Raw genomic sequence first — 18,200 nt, 5'->3', positions numbered from 1 at the left:
TTATATTGAAAATATAAATTATAACACTTTCTGTATTTATTCTCTTCACTAGGCTAATTTAAATATATTCTAATAAGTTTGCCATCAAATAAAAACTTCCTTCGTAAAGTTACTAATTTTAAGATAAATATTAAAACAGTATAAGACAAAAATATCCCAAGGGATTGTTTTCCTACTTTTAATTATCCATATCAAATTTCACCATACAAGTGAGTACCTGAGGCAGCTCATCCCTCCAAAATTGATACAAGAGTTGTTTTAGTAAAATGACAATTAATAAATTTTTTTTTTTGAGAGAGAGAGAGAGAGAGAGAGAGAGTGTATGCACACAACCAGGGAAAGGGAAGAAGGAGAAGGAGGGAGAGACTCCTAAGTTTTAATGGCCCGAATTGAGAACTGTCTGGTACTGAAATCCACACCCATGCTTTCTTACTATCATCTGTTTTTAAAAGCTCTTCACTTAAAAAAGAAAAACTGCACTTAGCCATTAAGAACAGATGTCAATGAGGGGCGCCTGGGTGGCGCAGTCGGTTAAGCGTCCGACTTCAGCCAGGTCACGATCTCGCGGTCCGTGAGTTCGAGCCCCGCGTCAGGCTCTGGGCTGATGGCTCAGAGCCTGGAGCCTGATTCCGATTCTGTGTCTCCCTCTCTCTCTGCCCCTCCCCCGTTCATGCTCTGTCTCTCTCTGTCCCAAAAATAAATAAAAACCGTTGAAAAAAAAAAATTTAAAAAAAAAAAAAAAAAAAGAACAGATGTCAATGAAATCCTTAAAGAAAAACAAAAAAGATCAACAAATCCAAAAGCTTGTTATTTGAAAAGACTGATAAAATGGACAAACCTCTAACATAATTAATCCAGAAATAAAAGATGGCATAAATTTAAAAATTAGAAATAAAAAATAGGATGTAACCACAGACACAACAGAGATTTTTTAAAAACCATCAATGAGCGGGGCACATGGGTGGCTTGGTCAGTTAAGTGTCTGACTCTTGACTTTGGCTCAGGTCATGATCTCACAAGTTTGAGTTTGAGCCCTGCATCAGGCTCTGTGCTGACAGTACGGAGCCTGATTGGGATTCCGTTCCCCTCTCTCTGCCCCTCCCCCGCATGCTCGCTCTCTCGCTCTCTCTCTCTCTCAAAATAAATTTAAAATACTTTAAAGAAACCATTAATTTCCACTACTGTAAATCTGTTATTTGGCATTATTTAGCAGATTATTTGCCAAAGCCACAATATATCTAAATGTGGGGAATAATAAAGAAACAAACAAAGAAAGCAAGCAAGAAAGAAGCCATTAATGAGTATTATGAACAATTTTATGCCAATATATCTGAAACACAACAAAATTATATTTTCTAGAAAAATATCAACTCCCAATTTTAGAAGAAACAAAAAGCTAGATGACAACAATAACCACTAAGGAAAGAAAATTAATAGTCAAAGTCTATCCATATGCCAGAGCCAGGTAGTTTTATAGATAAAGTCTTCTAAAGCTTCAAAAAGAGAGAACCTCTATTTTATACTAATTATCTCAGAGAAAAGAGAAAAAAGGGAAGACTCCAAATAGATGCTATGAGATTAGTATAACTGTGGTAGTAAATGACACAAAGAATGGGAAATCATAGAAAAATATCAGTTATGAGAATACAGATGCAGAAATCTAAAATAAATGACACCTAACTCACCTAATACAAACAGATGAATCTTAACAAGTTCTGATATGCTTTAGGAAAACAAGAGTAAAACCTGGAATAGTTCCATATAAAGCCTAATCAACACTGTGCTACAGTTGTAACCTTGATACTCAACTTCACCTAACTCTAGTTGGTACAGAACCGTACAATGCTAAAGTAAGATAGGCCTTCAGTGTCATCTTGTCCAATCCCAATCCTTCCAGAAGAAACCAAGGTTTAAGAAATTATAAGCAACTTGCCCAAGATCATACAACCAAGTCACTAGTTTTATGCCTTAGTCCAGGATTTTCTAATAAAACATGTGGCCTCACTTAAACTTGAAAGGTTTTTAAGACTTCAATAATCAAACTCCTTTGATGACCTTATGATAGACTTCAATGGAAAAATGGCGTTAATGTTTTCTAGACATGGTACTTTAAGCTATATCCAACTGAATGAAATCATCAATATTTTATAAATTGGAGTGAATTCACGTGCCATGCCTAAAATCAGAATGCTGTATGTATGTATGTGTATATATACATAGGCATGCACACACGCACTATATATGTGTATATATATGTATATATATATATATACACGTGTAAATATATATATGTATACGTATATGTATATATATGTGTGTATATATGTATATGTATGTATGTACGTATGTATATATACGTATATATATATTCTATTAGGTGCCTTAAAAAAAAACCCACGCACAATAAAGATAGATTCTCATTTTTTACATTCAGTTATCTATATATCCAACCAAAATATAAAATATTTTACTGTCAAATAGAGATTTAAAACTAAAGATTCTCTTCATTTAAGAAATAAAATTTTCTAATCAAATCAATCCATTGATTTTAAAATGTGTCATCACGCTGCTGACTGAACTAAGAAAGAATGCTTTCTTATTATCCGATGTAAAATATGTCCTAATTTCAACCATGTCAAAATTTGAAAAAAACGTGTCTCAGAATCAATGAAATATACTATTGAAACCTGATGACCATATAAAGACCCTATTTATGCACTGTTACATATGAGCACCTTTCTTAAATTTTCCCATTTCAGCTGCCCTTTAGACTGCAAGTTCCTACACCATAACAACCTTACCCTTTGATTACATAAAACACCCAAGTGACAGATATGATTTACCTGATGCGTGCAAGAAGAAGAACTTTTCTCAAAAGCATTATTTATTGTTTTACACTCCTTACTTACCATGAAGAGGCCACTGTAACTCTTGGTCTTCTAAAAGAGCGGCAGCTGGCAGGAGTCTGTTAAGGCAATCAAGAGGTGGCAACAAGTCGAGGAGGTAACTCAAGAGAGGCCGTGCCACCGACACAGGGAGCAACAGTAGGGAGTTAACAATCTGGCAGAGCATACTCCCTGCAGCTGAGACGTATATCACATCTATGAAAGGTAAGAAATTCAACATGGATCAATTGTTTCAAACAAACTTTAAAAAGAAAAAACCTAAGAAATACTATTTTAGCTTAAAACAGGGGCACACTAATTCAGTAATTCTTTGTCAAACATCTATGTGGCAGCTGATGTGGTATTAGTATTTGCTCACTTTCAGAAAGTACCACCAGCAGAAACTTTGTGGGAAAACACACATATCCTTGTGCCAACACATTCAAAAGATTAAAGCTGCTTCCCTTAAAATGCATTATGAATTTCTCATTCACAAGTTTATCCTCATTTTCAGATTTACTCAAGAAATATTCATTGACTACAACACACAAGGCACTGTTCTAGGTGAAAAGGAGACAGCCGTGAACAAAGAACTAAAAACTCCTACCCTCATGATACTTACATTCTATGTGTTTTATTTTTTATTTTATTTATGTTATGTGTTGAGAGAGAGAAAGAGAGAGGGCTTGTGCAAGAGTGGGGGAGGGGAAGAGAGAGCGAGACAGAATCTTAAGCAGTGCAGAACCTGATGTGGGGCTCGATCCCACAACCCTGGGATCATGACCTAAGCCAAAATTAAGAGTTGGAGACGCTCAACCGACTGAGCCACCCAGGTGCCCCTCTATGTTTTTTAAAACGAATTTACTTTTCTTGAAAAAATCAAGGTCACTTCAAAGCATCTGTCTTTTCATCTGTATTGGTTTTAAATTAATTTTATTTCAATATTTCATCGTATTTGGGGGCAGGGAGGATCATCAGAGATGAGCTCTGTTTGAACAAATTTTAAATACCTATGGAACAACAAAATGGAGGTGTCCAGAAAACAATGGTTTTAGTTTCTTTCTTTCTTTTGTCAGTTGGGGAAATTCAGAAATAAGGTGGTTGTGAAGAGACATACTGAATTTTAGTTGCCTTTGAGACAACCAAGAAGAGACACCCAGTAGATAACTACAAAAGGCTTTAATAGTGTGAAAAAGGAATTCTCAGCCAGATGCAGACACAGGAATCAACATATAGTCAAAGAAAATGGGACCAAATAAGATCAGTTAGGGAGAAAAGAGGGTTGAAGGCAAAATTCAGAGAGTCTTAAACATTAAAGGGCATGTCCAAGAGAGAGGAACTTATAGGAACCAAGTGGAAAAAAGCAAACAGAGTGACAGAGTAAAAAGATGATTGTGACTACAAAGAAACCAAGAAAAAAGAAAGCATTGCCAGGAGGAAAGTGGAACACTTGGCATATGCTGAAGAAAGGTAAAGAAACAGCAAATAAAAATTCACTTTATGCCATTTAAAATTAATCTTTTTGAGTATGTATAATCCAACGCCTTTAAATTAGGGCTCTTCTGGGGGTGCCTGGGTGCCTCAGTGGGTTAAGTGTCTGACGCTTAATTTTGGTTCAGGTCATGATCTCATAGTTTTGAGATCAATCCCCAAGTCAGCCACCACGCTGGGCATGGAGCCTGCTTAAGATTTTCTCTCTCCCTTTCCTTCTGCCTCTCCCCCACTTGCTCTTGCATGCTCTCATTCACATGCACTCTTTCTCAAAAAAATTAAAAAATTTAAAAACAGTAAATTAGGGCTCTTTCATGTCAATTAACATCTTTTAAGATCAGTCATATCAATCACTATTACCATCACCCCCAAACCAAAATCAAAAGGATCTTCAATAGGAAGGAGATTCAAGATCATTCCTATTCCATTCAGAGGTTTCAGGCTCCCTTAAGGCTTTGGAAAGGCTAAGAATTCTTGCTTTACAATCACTGATTAAATGTCAAATCTAGTACCAAACACACCTCTTAATTTTTCTCCAACACTGCCATTCCAAGGACTTTCTTTGAGCAAATTTGCCGAACGTGAATAAATATCTGTGGCATGAGGCAACAAGAGCTGAAGGTGTTTATGAAGCAATGCCACGCTGCTTGAGTTCTAGGGGAGAAAAGTTCCTATATTACTACTGTAAAACATTCAAGGTACAGAAATATCATAGTCACCCAAATATCTGAGTTTCAAGGTCCCTGAGAGATCATCATAAAAGGCAAAGAATCACATACCTCACTAATGTTATTGATATGACAAAATGCCAGCAGTTGTTTTTGCAGTGAACACAGGAGTTCATGAAGATGAGCAGGCTGACTGTTTTCCGAAGATGATGTTCCAAGTAGAAATTTATCACTATTCTTTTCTAGCTCTCCAAATGCTTGATCCTAAGATGATACATAAAAGAAGATTAAATCCGAAGTACTTAAAAATAAAAGTAATGTCCTACCATAAATGATTGACTTAAGAAGCCACTGTCTCCTTTCTCCCGTTATCAATCTTTAAATCTTTGCGCTATTGTTCTTAGCTATTAGATAGCAAGATTTGTCAAGCAATTTCAATTTGTTTTACTGTTTAAACAAAAGTAATGCACGTTTCACCACAGAAACTTTGAAAATTGAGAAAACCATGTAAGATCCACAGACAACATATTTCAACATTTTAATGCTGTTGCTTTCCATACCTCTTGTGTAAAAAGTTTTGTTTCCACATACCGTGAAAAGACACAAATGAACACTTGAACACAATTATTCAAAATTAAATTAGGTTATGATTATAAAAGAAATAAATGATTTCAATTATACTTAAAAAATAGGCAGGAAAAAAAAGAAGTGGACTAAAGAGACATAACAACTAAATATAGTGTGATCCTGGATTGGGAGAAGGGGTTGCTATAAAGCACATTATTGCGACACTTATACAAATCTGAATATGGATTGTATATTAGATAATAGTTCTGTATCAATGTTAAATTTTATGAATTCAGTAATTGTTCTGCTGTTATGCAAAAGAATACCCTTCTTAAGAAATACATGCTTACGTGCTTAAGAAGAGCCAGGAGGGCATTTATAACTTACTCTCAAACTATTTAGAAAGATAGAGAGATAGATAGATAGATAGATAGATAGATAGATAGATAGATAGATAGATGAAGCTAATTTAGCTAAAGGGTAGAAGGGATTCTTTGATTCTTGAAACTCTTATGTAAGTTTTAAATTAGTTCAAGCTAAAAATATTTTTTTAAAAATTGTTCCTGTAGAGGTGCGTGGGTGGCTCAGTCAGTTAAGCATCTAACTTTGGCTCATGGTCCATGGGTTCAAACCCCACATCAGGCTCTGCGCTGACAGCTCAGAGCCTAGAGCCTGCTTCGGATTCTATGTCTCCCTCTCTCTGCCCCTCCCCTGCTCACACTGTCTCCGTCTCTCTCTCAAAAATAAACATTAAAAAATAAATAAATAAATAAATAAATAAATAAATAAATAAATAAATAACTGTTCTTGTAAAAAATTTAGAAAATACCAAAACTGTATTTTAAAAAATAAGTTATAATTACCATTTAGCCAACCCAAAGAAAACTCACTATTAATATTTTTTAGTGTATTTCTTTCCTGATTTTTGTGACCGTTTCATTTTTTTCACAATACTGCATATTCTATGTTTAGACTTCTCTTTTCCAGCAGATTCACAAATATTTTGTTTTCAGAAGCCATGGTTATATAAATTTTAAAAGTCATAATATTCCCTTGAGCATATATACCGTAATTTACCTACCCATTTTAGATATTTAAGTTGTTTCCAGGTTTTATTTTCTATAATCATGTGATGAACATCTTTATGCATGAAGTATGGTTGATGTTTACAATATCCAAGACAGAGTCTCAGAACATTTTAAGGCTCTTGCTATATAAGCACCATTATAAGCTGCCAAATAAGCACTGCTATAGACTGAATGTTTGTGTCCCCTCAAAATTCATACATTGAAACCCAATCCTCAATGTGGTGGTATTTGGAGACGGGGCCTTTGGGAAGGGATTAGTGCCCGTATGAAAAAGACCCCAGAGAGCTCCATTGTGTGAGGACACAGCAAGAAGATGGCTATCTATGAACCAAGAAGCTAGTCGCATCAAATTTGCCAGCACCTCTGTAACAGTGAGAAATAAATATGTTGTTTAAAAGTCACCCAGTCTATGGATGACTACGGTATTCTGTTACAGCAGCCCAAAGAGACAAGCACCACCATTTTAAAATCTTGGGAACATGACAAATTTGGACAAATAATTTAGGACTGTAGCCCAAAATCACTTAATATTTTATTTCCATTTCCATATAACATACATATCAACCCCACCCCTAATGAAATTAGAAAGGCACTACTTAATTTATTTTCACTTGTTAATTTTATTTTTAATTATAGTAAAATACATACAACATCAAATTTATCATCTTAACCATTTTTGAATGTGCAGTTCAGTAGTGTCCAATGCGTTCACATCATTGTGGCATGTGCCACGTTTAATTATATAAATGCAAGATTGTATTTTCCTTTGTAAAAAGACCAAATAAGGGACACCTGGGTGGCTCAGTTGGTTAAGCATCCAACTCTTGATTTCAGCTCGGGTCATGATCTCACAGTTCTTTACTTTGAGAGAGAGAGAGAGAGAGAGAGACCGACCCAAGTAGGCTCCATGCACTGCCAAGGACTCTGTCTCTCTCTCTCCTCCTGTCTCTTCCCCTCTCTCTCTCTGCCCCTCCCCCACATGCTCTCTCTCATAAATAAATAAACATTAAAAAAAAGAACAAATAAAAGCATTAAGAAATCTCTAGTCAAAGAGGGTAGATTCTGGCCTAAAGTACATGTAACAGCTATACAGGAACTGCCCTAAGGATATATAACTAATTACCTGGCAGCAGCTTCTACAGCTGAAGGCAAAACTATTAAATCACAGTAACTGGAGGGTGTTTTCTTCCAAAGGACAAGCACACCAAACTATATTTCTGGTGTTAAGAATCCCATGGGCTTCACACTTGACAGTGACAGCCAGGTGACTTTAAGAGAAAGGCACTACTTTAATGCAGCATAAATATCCCTTACAACTTTGGAAAAAATGTTCTGTCAATAACAAATGGATATACCATGACACTGTTCCCATTCCACGTGCAGCCAAACATCAGATCAAATTTACATTCTTAAATCTGAAAGAAAATTATATAAGCTCAATTGTCACTCTGACTTAGCCACCTTTTAATGTGGACAGAATAGAACACTAAGACTTGCACAGAAGAATATACAGACCCGACCCTTCAGGGGCATAGGAGACAATATGAAACAATATGTGAACTATTCAAAGTTAAGTCATACAGTACACGTAACTCTGAGATCTAAGGATATGCAGTTATAATTACATGGTTAAATAGGGTTATTTGGTAAGGCTTCCTTGAAGAAATCACAGATTAGTAGAGGAAGCTGGAGACAGACATGTCTCCATGTCATGTCCATGAGCTCAGAGGAGCGGTGTGTAAGCCAAATGATGAAGTGCCTGAAGGGGTTTTAATTTAATACAATGAGGTTATTTAATACGACTAGGTTATTCCAGCAGTAAGATGCAGAGACCAGCAACAGTGACAATAACTACAACACTGGTATTAGCATTAGGTCATGATAGTGTGGGTCAGAACCAACAGAAATGGCGGGGGGCAGGGGGAGATGGATCTAAGAAATACTTAAGAATTAACTGCATCCTAACACAGGGAAAACTATAGCATCTACTGTCTTCTACTGACCAGCTATTCTTAGTAAGTACCAACCACATTGTAACTATAGGAGTATATATTATTCCCGTCCTCACTATTTTTCTTTTGCAAAATGCTTTTGACTATTTTTATGTTTATTCTTGTACACTAACATCAGAAAAAATTGGTAAAATTCTAAAATAAATCTTTTTGGAATTCTCAATTACAAGTCATTTGGCTTCTACAGTATTTCAGAAGATCTGACACATGTTTTCCCCCTTTGGGGGAGTGAAGTCCAGAGTTTTATTCATTTCATACATATTTAAATGTCAAAATACCTTAACCTGAAGCCATCCCTATCGCCTCCAAAAAAACAACAAACAATAAACAACCAAAAAACCCCAAGCTTTATTCTTTTTTTACTACAAAGAAAAAGAGCAACTTACTGTATAAAATCCTAAATTTCTTAAGAGAGTTTTCATCAAAATTTCAGCCAGATGAGTGTCTGGATGGCAGCTCTGAGTGCCATAAGGTTGATCTGACAGGTTTCCATAGCCAGTACAAACAGAAGAGAGGTCAGCAGCATCAGAAGGTGAGCTATAGCCAAGTAAGGAAGCTACATGGGTATGATCTTGTAAACTTGTCAGAATGATATCCAGTTGCATTCTCTAAAGAAAAATATTTTCATCCATGAAATAGGTACAAATAGTTTAAAATGCATTTAAAAAGAAAAAAAATTCCATTTAATATCCTGATATTTTAGGAAGCATGTATTTAAAAGAAAAGCTATCCCGGTGCCCAGATGACTCAGTCAGTTAAGTGTCCGACTCTTGATTTCAGCTCAGATCATGATCCACTATTCGGGTTCTGTTCTGTCAGTATTGAGCATACTTGGGATCCCCTCTCTTTCTCCCTGCCCCTTCCCTACTCATACTCTCTTATTCAAAAATAAAATAAAACTTAAAAAAATTTTAAAAAAGAAAAGCTATCCCATTAATACAATTTTAAAAATGTAACTAATAATATTTTATTCCTTTTTACAATAATACATAATACCCAAACTCTAAGCAAAATGATATTCTCTGCATAATGATTTTAGTTAGCACTTTAAGAATAGGAAATGTTACCAGATAAATTACACTACACATTGTTCTACAGAATTATCAATGTAACTATTTATTCTAATATTTCAAATGAATCAACTGAAATCTAAACTAGTAAAAAATACTCACTGGAGTCATCGGTGGATTATACTGCCAGTAAGAACCACTTTTTCCCTGAAATCTACAACTCTACAATTGATTGTTCTACTTGAGTTGAGCAAAATGTACTTATTTTAATGTATATAATATTAATAATGTAATATTAAAAATGGAAATAAGCATATTTATATCCTCAAATATATTTTCACAGTCATCTTTTAGTTTTTATATATAAGAAATTTCACATAACATTCTGGGCATGGAACCAACAGTAGCACATGACCTTGATTTCAACTCAACACATTATAAAATGTCTCTGGCTTGACAATATAAGTAACAAATTTTGAAATTTTAATAACTAGCCCCAAATCATTTAATAAATTATCATTTGCTTCACCTTCATTAGAATTCTGGGAACTCTTCCAGCAGAAAACATTAAATATTAGGATTTACTAGACCCATCAAGAATTATTCCACGAACACATGGCAATTGATTAGCTTTATTTCCCTCTATTTTTGTGTGTGTGATATTACTGGTTTACTCAGATACAGTGTAAAGGCTCACCTGTCCTTTAGATAAGCTTTCCCATCTATCAGGTCCTTGGGGCAAAAGAGAATGAAGTAACTCCATACGTTCTCGTAATGGTGGTAATAGCATGGTTGCTCCCACTGACAGAGTTTCAATTACCACCTAGTATCAAAAAAGAAAAGTGTATTTATTGACCTAGTCCTTATCTTTTTAAAAGAAATACATGAAAAATAAAATGCACTGATTATTAGGATCACAAAAGTCTAAAGAAAGTAGATCACAGAAGTCTGAAAAAGTGACATGAAAAAAGAAAGCATGCAAGTCCTTTAGAGGTCTTTAAGTAAACTAGGATACATATTTTGAATTTGCCACTAAGAGCTAATCATCATCCAACAAATATTTAGTATTGACTTTTTAGTTCAGGTCCTGGTAAGGCTCTTTGCAAAGTGCTGTAGACACAAGTGAACAAGACAGACAAAAGCCTTGCTTTCATAAGCATACAGTCTAATGGGAAAGAGATCCTGAGCAAGTTTTTACAAGTGTGAAAGGAGTCACATAGGGAAAGTACAAACTTGAATCACACACACACGTAATTAACATGGCCTATGGGCTCATGGAAGGTCTCCCTGAGGATTAGCCATTTAGGTTAAGAATTTTTTTTTAATTTTTTCTTAATGTTGTTTATTTTGAGAGAGAGAGAGAGAGAGAGAGAAGGAAAACACATGCACATGTGAGTGGGAGAGAGGCAGAGAGAGGGAGACAGAATCCAAAGTAGGCTCCAGGCTCTGAGCTGTCAGCACAGAGCCTGACTCAAGGCTCGAACCCGTGAGCTGTGAGATCATAACTTGAGCTAAAGTTGGACGCTTAATTGACTGAGCCACCCAGGCGCCCTGAGGTTAAGAATTTTAAAATGAGAAGAACTTAACCCAACAAATGTTCAGGTAGCTATAAAGACTAGCTACAGGGGCGCCTGGGTGGTTCAGTCGGTTAAGCGTCCAACTTCAGCTCAGGTCGTGATCTCGTGGTCCATGAGTTCGAGCCCCACGTCGGGCTCTGTGCTGACAGCTCAGAGCCTGGAGCCTGTTTCAGATTCTGTGTCTCCCTCTCTCTGACCCTCCCCCGTTCATGCTCTGTCTCTCTCTGTCTCAAAAATAAAGGTTAAAAAAATTTTTTTTTTTTAAAAAAAGAATAGCTACATTATCTTAGGCCTCATAATTTCTCAGGGCTATAGCTTCTTTATCAGTAAAATGAGGGTGTTGGACAAGAAAAAATAAACACTTGAAGATTAAGGGCTCTTATAAATTTAAAATACAAAAGAAGAAATTTAAAAAACCTGACTAGAAGAGTTAGAATATAAAATTAAATTCCTCATAAAGTAGAGGGGAAAAAATGGAAAACAGGAAAGAAAACCAAAGAAAAATTATGAGGACTTGTCCAGGATGTCTAGTAACCTAAATAATAAGGGGTTCCAGAGAGACAGAAAACAATGAAGAGGAAATCAATACACAATATACTTCAAGATAATTTCTTAAAACTGAAGGCGATGAGTTTCAAAATTAAAAAGGTCCACCCAAGTATAAACTGATCCACATCAACTGAAACATGAGAACACAAAGGACAAACAGAATTTGCTATAAAACCCATAGAGAAAACAGATTTCTATACAAAGGATAAAAATTTGAATGCATTTTTTTCTGAACAATAACACTGAAAACTAGAAGACAATGACTTCTACAAGAGAATGAATTCTTACAGGAAAATGATTTAGATCAGAATACTACACTCTCAACTATTCGTGAAAATATTCAACTCACAAACTACTTCATTTTGAGGACATTTTCAAAGAATATTTTTCCTGTCTACCCTCTCTCAGAAGCTACTGACGGATATAGAAACCCAGCAGACAACGCCCTAACCAACTGACCAAGGTCAAAATCTCCAGTAGTAAGATATATCAGTACCATGAACCCCATGATGCGATGTACTAAGGACACATCATCATTTCTGTGGCATTCTTGTCAAAAATGTATAACCTCAGTCCAATCATAAGAAAACATAAGAGATAGATATTCAATAAAATAACTGACCAATATTCAAAAATTGTCTAGGTCATGAAAGACAAGGAAAAAATGAGGAAAAAACAGTGCAGAAGACTAAGGAGAAACATCAACTCTAATATGGGATACTGAATGTGATTCCTGCAAAAGAATAAGGTCATTGGTGGGAAAATGATAAAATTTCTAATAAGTTGTTTAGGGTAATGAATAGTATTAAACCAATATTATTTTCTTGGTTTTGATAATTGTATTGTGGTTATGTATGGTATTAGCATGAAGCTAAGTGAGAAAACCATATTTTATGCAACTTTTCCTGAAGTCAACAAATGGCTCAAAATAAAGCATTTAAAAAGAAACAAAAAAGAGCAGCAACAGTGATTATTGCTACAAATGGATTAAGTTACTAGAAGTTTCAGAGATAAGGAACAGAAACAGGCCCGTACACATTCTGAGAGAATTCATCTCCTAAGGACTCTCCTAACAGAGTAGATATCAAGGACATTCAAGGAATAAATAAACAATTCTAAAGATAATTTTTTAACGTTCACTTTCCTTATTTTATTCCAGTGATTTTTGACCTTTTAAAAATACTACACTACCTCATTTCTGATAAATATTAAAAACTCAAAGTTCCCATTCACCACCAGGTTAGTATTTCTTCTACCTGCATGCCAGGGATATGTCTCTCAAGTTGAAAAATCGGTTATCTTTTTTGCTTTTTTTTTTTAAATTGACATCTAATTCACATGTCATAAAATTCACCTTTTTTCAGTATAAAATTCAGTGGTTTTTAGTATATTCACAGAGTTGTACAACCATCACCCCTCTTCTAATTTTAGGACATTTTCATCACCCCCAAAAGAAATTCTGTGTCTGTTAGCAGTCACTCCCCATCTCTCCCTCCCCCAAACCCCTAACAACCAACTGATTTACTTTCTTTCTCTACGGATTTGGCTACTCTGTACATTTCATATTTATGGAATCATGTAATATTTGGCCTTTTGTGACTGGCTTCTTTCACTTAGCACAATGTTCACAAAGTTCAGTCATGTTGTAGCATGTATCAGTACCTCTTTCTTTTTTATGGCTGAATAATATTATCCTCCATGGACATACCACATTTAGCTCATCCATTCATGAGTTGACAGACATTTGTTTATTCCCACTTTTTGGTTATTATGAGTAATATTGCTATGAACATTCCTGTAAAAGATTTGAGTGAAAATTCTTTTGGGTATAGACCTAGATGTGGAAATGCTACATTATATGGTAATTTAATGTTTATTTAAGGAACTATCTTCCGAAAGCAGCTGTCCCAATTTACATTTCCACCAGCAACTAAGAGAGTTTCAATTTCTCCACATCCTCACCAATACTTACTTGCTATTGTCAGTCTTTCTGATTGTAGCCACTGAGTGGGTTTGAAGCAGTATTTCATTGTGATTTTGATTTGCATTCCCCTAATCACTAACACTGGTGAGCATTTTTTTTTCATGTGCTTATTGGCTATATGCATATTTTCTCTGAAAGTGTGTCTACTCAAGATTCTTTGCTCATTTTTAAAGTTGGGTTACTAAAAAAATTTTTTTTAAAAAGTTGTGTTATTCATCCTTTTTATTGTTGAGTTGTAAGGATCCTTTATATGTTCTGGAAACTAGAGTATTATCAGACATATGATTTACAAATATTTCCTCCCATTCTATGAGTTGTATGTCTGTTTTCTTGATAATATTCCTTTGAGGCATAAATGTTTTTCATTTTGATGAAGTCCAACTTCTCTCTCTTTTTTTTTTTTTTTTTTTTTTGGTTGCTTGTACTTTCAGTGTCATATCTAGGAAACTATTGGCTAATCCAAGGTCATAAAGATGATGGATGAGTTGATAAGCAAAATATGATATTTACGTACAAAAGATTATTAAGCCTTAGAAAGGAAGGAAATTCTGACACAGGCTACAACATGGATGAACTCTGAGGACATTACACTAAGTGAAATAAGCAGTCACAAAAAGACAAAGAGTAAATGATTCCACTTACATGATATATTTAGAGTGTCAAAAATCAAAGAGAAAGAAAGTAGAATGGTGGTTGCCAGAAGCTGGAGAGAGGGTGGAATGAAGATTTATTGTTTGGTGGGTGTAGAATTTCAATTTTATAAGATGAAAAGAATTACAAAAATGAATGATGATGATGGTTGTATATTACGAATGTATTTAACACCACTGAACTATATACTGAAAAATGGCTTATGAGCACTAGGGTGGCTAAGTAGGTTAAGCATCTGACTCTTGATTGGGCTCAGGTCATGTTTCTCAGGGTCATGGGATCAAGCTCCACATTGGACTCTGAGCTGAGCGGAGAACCTACTTAGGATTCAATCTCTCTCACTCTCCCTTTCTCCCCCTCCCCTACCTCCGCCCCTTTCCCCCACTCACATGCTCCTTCTCTCTCAAATAAAAAAATAAATGGTTAAGATAGTAAAGTTTAAGTTGTATGTATTCTACCATAATAAAAAATAAAACTGGGTCCTTGCCCTCAGAAATTCATCCTCTGATAGAAAAGGAGCTGTATGTGAACAGACAATTCCAAAACATTGTGATGCAATGAAAACATATACAGGAGAAACCTAACCTGGCAGGAGAGCAGGGAATGAAAGGTTTCCCAAAGATAACATCTGACTTTTGTCTAAAGGATGAGTTAACCAAAAACATTTACTCCCACCAAGAAAATAGGAGTAAGGGAAAGAACATCCAATTGAATTTTTCCAATATATGACTGAATTTATGAGCAACAAGTTCAGGGAAAGATGTGTCTGGAGAGACAGATTCCAAGTCCTATATGCTTACCTCTTGAATTTCATCTGGGACAGTTGAATCCATCAGTCTGAAGAGCAAATTTCGAAGTGGACCTGCCTGTCTCCCAAGAATGCTGGTAGCCACCCCTCCCGCAAGCGCAAGAGCAAGGTGATTTGAAAGCAGCTTCAGGCACAGCTTGAGGAAACTGTGGTGTTCCCTGAAACCAAACAAACTACTATGAACTTCTGATCTACAAAAGAACATGTTCTACCCAGTTTGGGTAACATTTTTTTTCTCTTTAAAAATTTTGTCAAATTATGAGCAATAGTGATTTTTAAAACATGATTCGTGCAATTATGGGTAATTTTTCTTTAAGGTTATTATCAGTAAGTACCTGAAGGTTAGCTCTTTTTTAGATTTTAAAGGAGTTTAATATAAATGAGGGCAGAATAGGACAAAAAGAACAGTAAGTCAAAACTCAAAATGAGTAATAGGTGTAGGCGTGCGCATGCGCATGGGCAAACACACACACACACACACACACACACACACACACACACACCCCTTATATACACATATATAACATACCTTGATGAAGGGAAAGGGAGTGGGGGAATCTCACTGTTTATTTTATCACAGTATCTCTCAAGAAAAGAACGCAGGTGTGAGAAGGTACTCTCTTCAAGATCTACACAATAAGGTCGGTGCCACGCAACAACTTGTCTAGAAGGAAGAAGAAAATCATGTAACAGACTTGACAGGGGAATTTTCACACATGATCAAAAACAAAATTTAAACCATTACTAAAGCTGAAAGATTTCAATAAGATATACAGAAGATCTTCTTGATTATGAAAGTTAAAACCCTTCATTTTAGCAACCAAGGAAAACCAAGCACTTGCCATCCCTAGAGTTCTTCAAGAAGAAAACATATAACCACAAACTGCTTTGGAAGGTTGGATATTCACTCACTTAAAGGCAGAGGGCTGAGTCACATAACCTACTATAGGCTTCTAGTTCTAAGGGTCTATACAATGTATATTTCATATTAAGAAAAACAGCCTGACTCTATATAATGATAAACTGAAATCTATTAAAACAACAACACCTAATGACTCTTGTGAACATTGTCAGGATCTTGAGAACCAATTATCTACATATGAAGTGGAAAGTTGCAAATTTAATGTTAATAGAAAATTATTTATAATCAATTTATTATATCTTTAGCTTTTGTTTTGGAAGGTAAATATCTATAAATGTTTTTAATTGGTTAGAATGTCCTAATAAACCCATCTGAATCAAAGGTCTAGAATGAAAATATAATACATGTCAAGTTTAAATTAGCCCACATGCATAAGAAAATATGTATCTCAAACAACCCTAAAATTCCTTAAAATTCACACTAATACTGTCTAAAACTCACCTACCTGATTATCTAATAAGATACTGTTACCACTTCAGGAAAAAGCTAAATTCCTACAAAAGTAACTTCTTTTATTTAGAAGTACAGCCAATTTCTTTTCAAAAACCAACCACATAAAGGCCACTGAGGCTAATCAACTGTTGAATAAAGCCTAGTTCTAATTTAAATTATTTTAATGTAACTTCCTCTTAATACGCATTTAATTTTTAAAATCCTTATCTAGAGACAGAGAAGGAATTCAAAATGTTTAGAAGACACTTAAATTAAGAAAATATCTTAAATACAGGGTATAAACTTCTTGCTTACATATCTAACCTCAACATTCAAATCAAAAGAACTCTAGATGTCATTGCTTTGATAGTAAAAATACCAATACTAGAAATGTTCAGAAGGTCATTTTTATGAACAGAGTATAATTATTTTTGCTTTTATTGGTGTTTCTGTCGTTATTAGAACACAAGCATTTTTAAACGTGGGCATTCTTACCTATCCCTAGGAAGAGCAGTCCATGCCAGACTATGTGATGTTCCAGCAGAAATCTGCTGAATAGCTATGCCATCTAAGCCACTCACTTTCTTTGGTTTAGTAATAGGACCTGTGGAATTTCCTTGGCCACACTGCCCCATCGAATTATTGCCCCAGGCATAAACTTCATTATCTAAAAACAAAATGGAGAACACAAGAAAAGCCAAATTTAAATGTAATACATTTATAGAAGGTAATAGTTAATACTATTTCTTTTAAAAACAAGTAACATTACCGTGAGAAAGAGCCAAACAATGACTGTCTCCAATAGAAATATCAACTATTCTTGTGGCAGCCAGTTCTTCAATAAGCTTGGGTCTCAAAGCAGTAGCTTCTGAAGAACCACAACCCAGACAAGCTCCACAGCCCCAAGCATAGACCTGAAACAAACAGAACAGCACTACATGTTACATCCTGTGTTACTAGGTCAAAGACTTACACTGTTTAAAAATAAATATCATCTATTAAACAAGAGTGTGGTTTGATACTAAATAATAACTTTCTGTTGTTAAAAATAATATTTACTGACTTGTTAAGGATTTTCAGTTACTTGTTGTGCTGTTTTTAAGTGTTTACTATATACGCAGACAAGCAGCCAAACTGAAAAGAAAAATAACTGGTCACAGAAAAAATGGAAGGATCTTAGAAGAATCTTAGCTTAGAAGTACTGTTGCTATCTTAACTTCTTCATGTTTCTCACTCTGCAGGTCTCAACAAATATTTCTTGGTTGACTAGACCAAGGTATAAACATATAAAATGAATGATATAAATCACAAGACTGATGTTTATAATTTAGTTAAAAACCACCACACCTCATTGTTACAAGAATTTTAATGATCACTTACAAAGATGGCCATATGAAGCAGGAGTCCACACAGTTCTCTTTGAACATCTGCATTTTTTTTTTTTTTTTTGGCTAATTACTACAACAACAACTGACTGATTTAAGAAGCTTGGGGGAAAGGTGAGGTGACAAGGAAGATAAAAGGGTGAATGACTGCCAGTTTGGCAACCCCAAATC

General features: G+C 35.1%; 1 protein-coding gene across 11 annotated transcripts in view; it reads right to left on the bottom strand.

Moving 5' to 3' along the window:
* Nucleotides 1–18,200, bottom strand: part of HERC1 (HECT and RLD domain containing E3 ubiquitin protein ligase family member 1) — a 186,741-nt gene that overhangs the window by 104,713 nt on the left and 63,828 nt on the right. For all 11 annotated transcript variants that reach the window (XM_081795857.1, XM_081795865.1, XM_081795861.1 and 8 more), the window contains exons 9-17: nucleotides 17,414–17,558; nucleotides 17,140–17,311; nucleotides 15,820–15,954; nucleotides 15,283–15,448; nucleotides 10,419–10,544; nucleotides 9,098–9,319; nucleotides 5,156–5,308; nucleotides 4,898–5,030; nucleotides 2,910–3,101 (exon numbers count right to left, since the gene is read on the bottom strand). In XM_081795857.1, coding sequence (XP_081651983.1) covers nucleotides 2,910–3,101; nucleotides 4,898–5,030; nucleotides 5,156–5,308; nucleotides 9,098–9,319; nucleotides 10,419–10,544; nucleotides 15,283–15,448; nucleotides 15,820–15,954; nucleotides 17,140–17,311; nucleotides 17,414–17,558 — 1,444 coding nt within the window. The remainder of the gene's footprint in view (nucleotides 1–2,909; nucleotides 3,102–4,897; nucleotides 5,031–5,155; nucleotides 5,309–9,097; nucleotides 9,320–10,418; nucleotides 10,545–15,282; nucleotides 15,449–15,819; nucleotides 15,955–17,139; nucleotides 17,312–17,413; nucleotides 17,559–18,200) is intronic.

Source organism: Panthera onca, chromosome B3, assembly GCF_046562875.1.
Source record: "Panthera onca isolate mPanOnc1 chromosome B3, mPanOnc1 haplotype 2, whole genome shotgun sequence".
NCBI classification, from domain to species: Eukaryota; Metazoa; Chordata; class Mammalia; order Carnivora; family Felidae; genus Panthera; species Panthera onca.
Note: the sequence above shows the minus strand (reverse complement) of the source record. Positions and strands in the feature narration are given on the sequence as shown.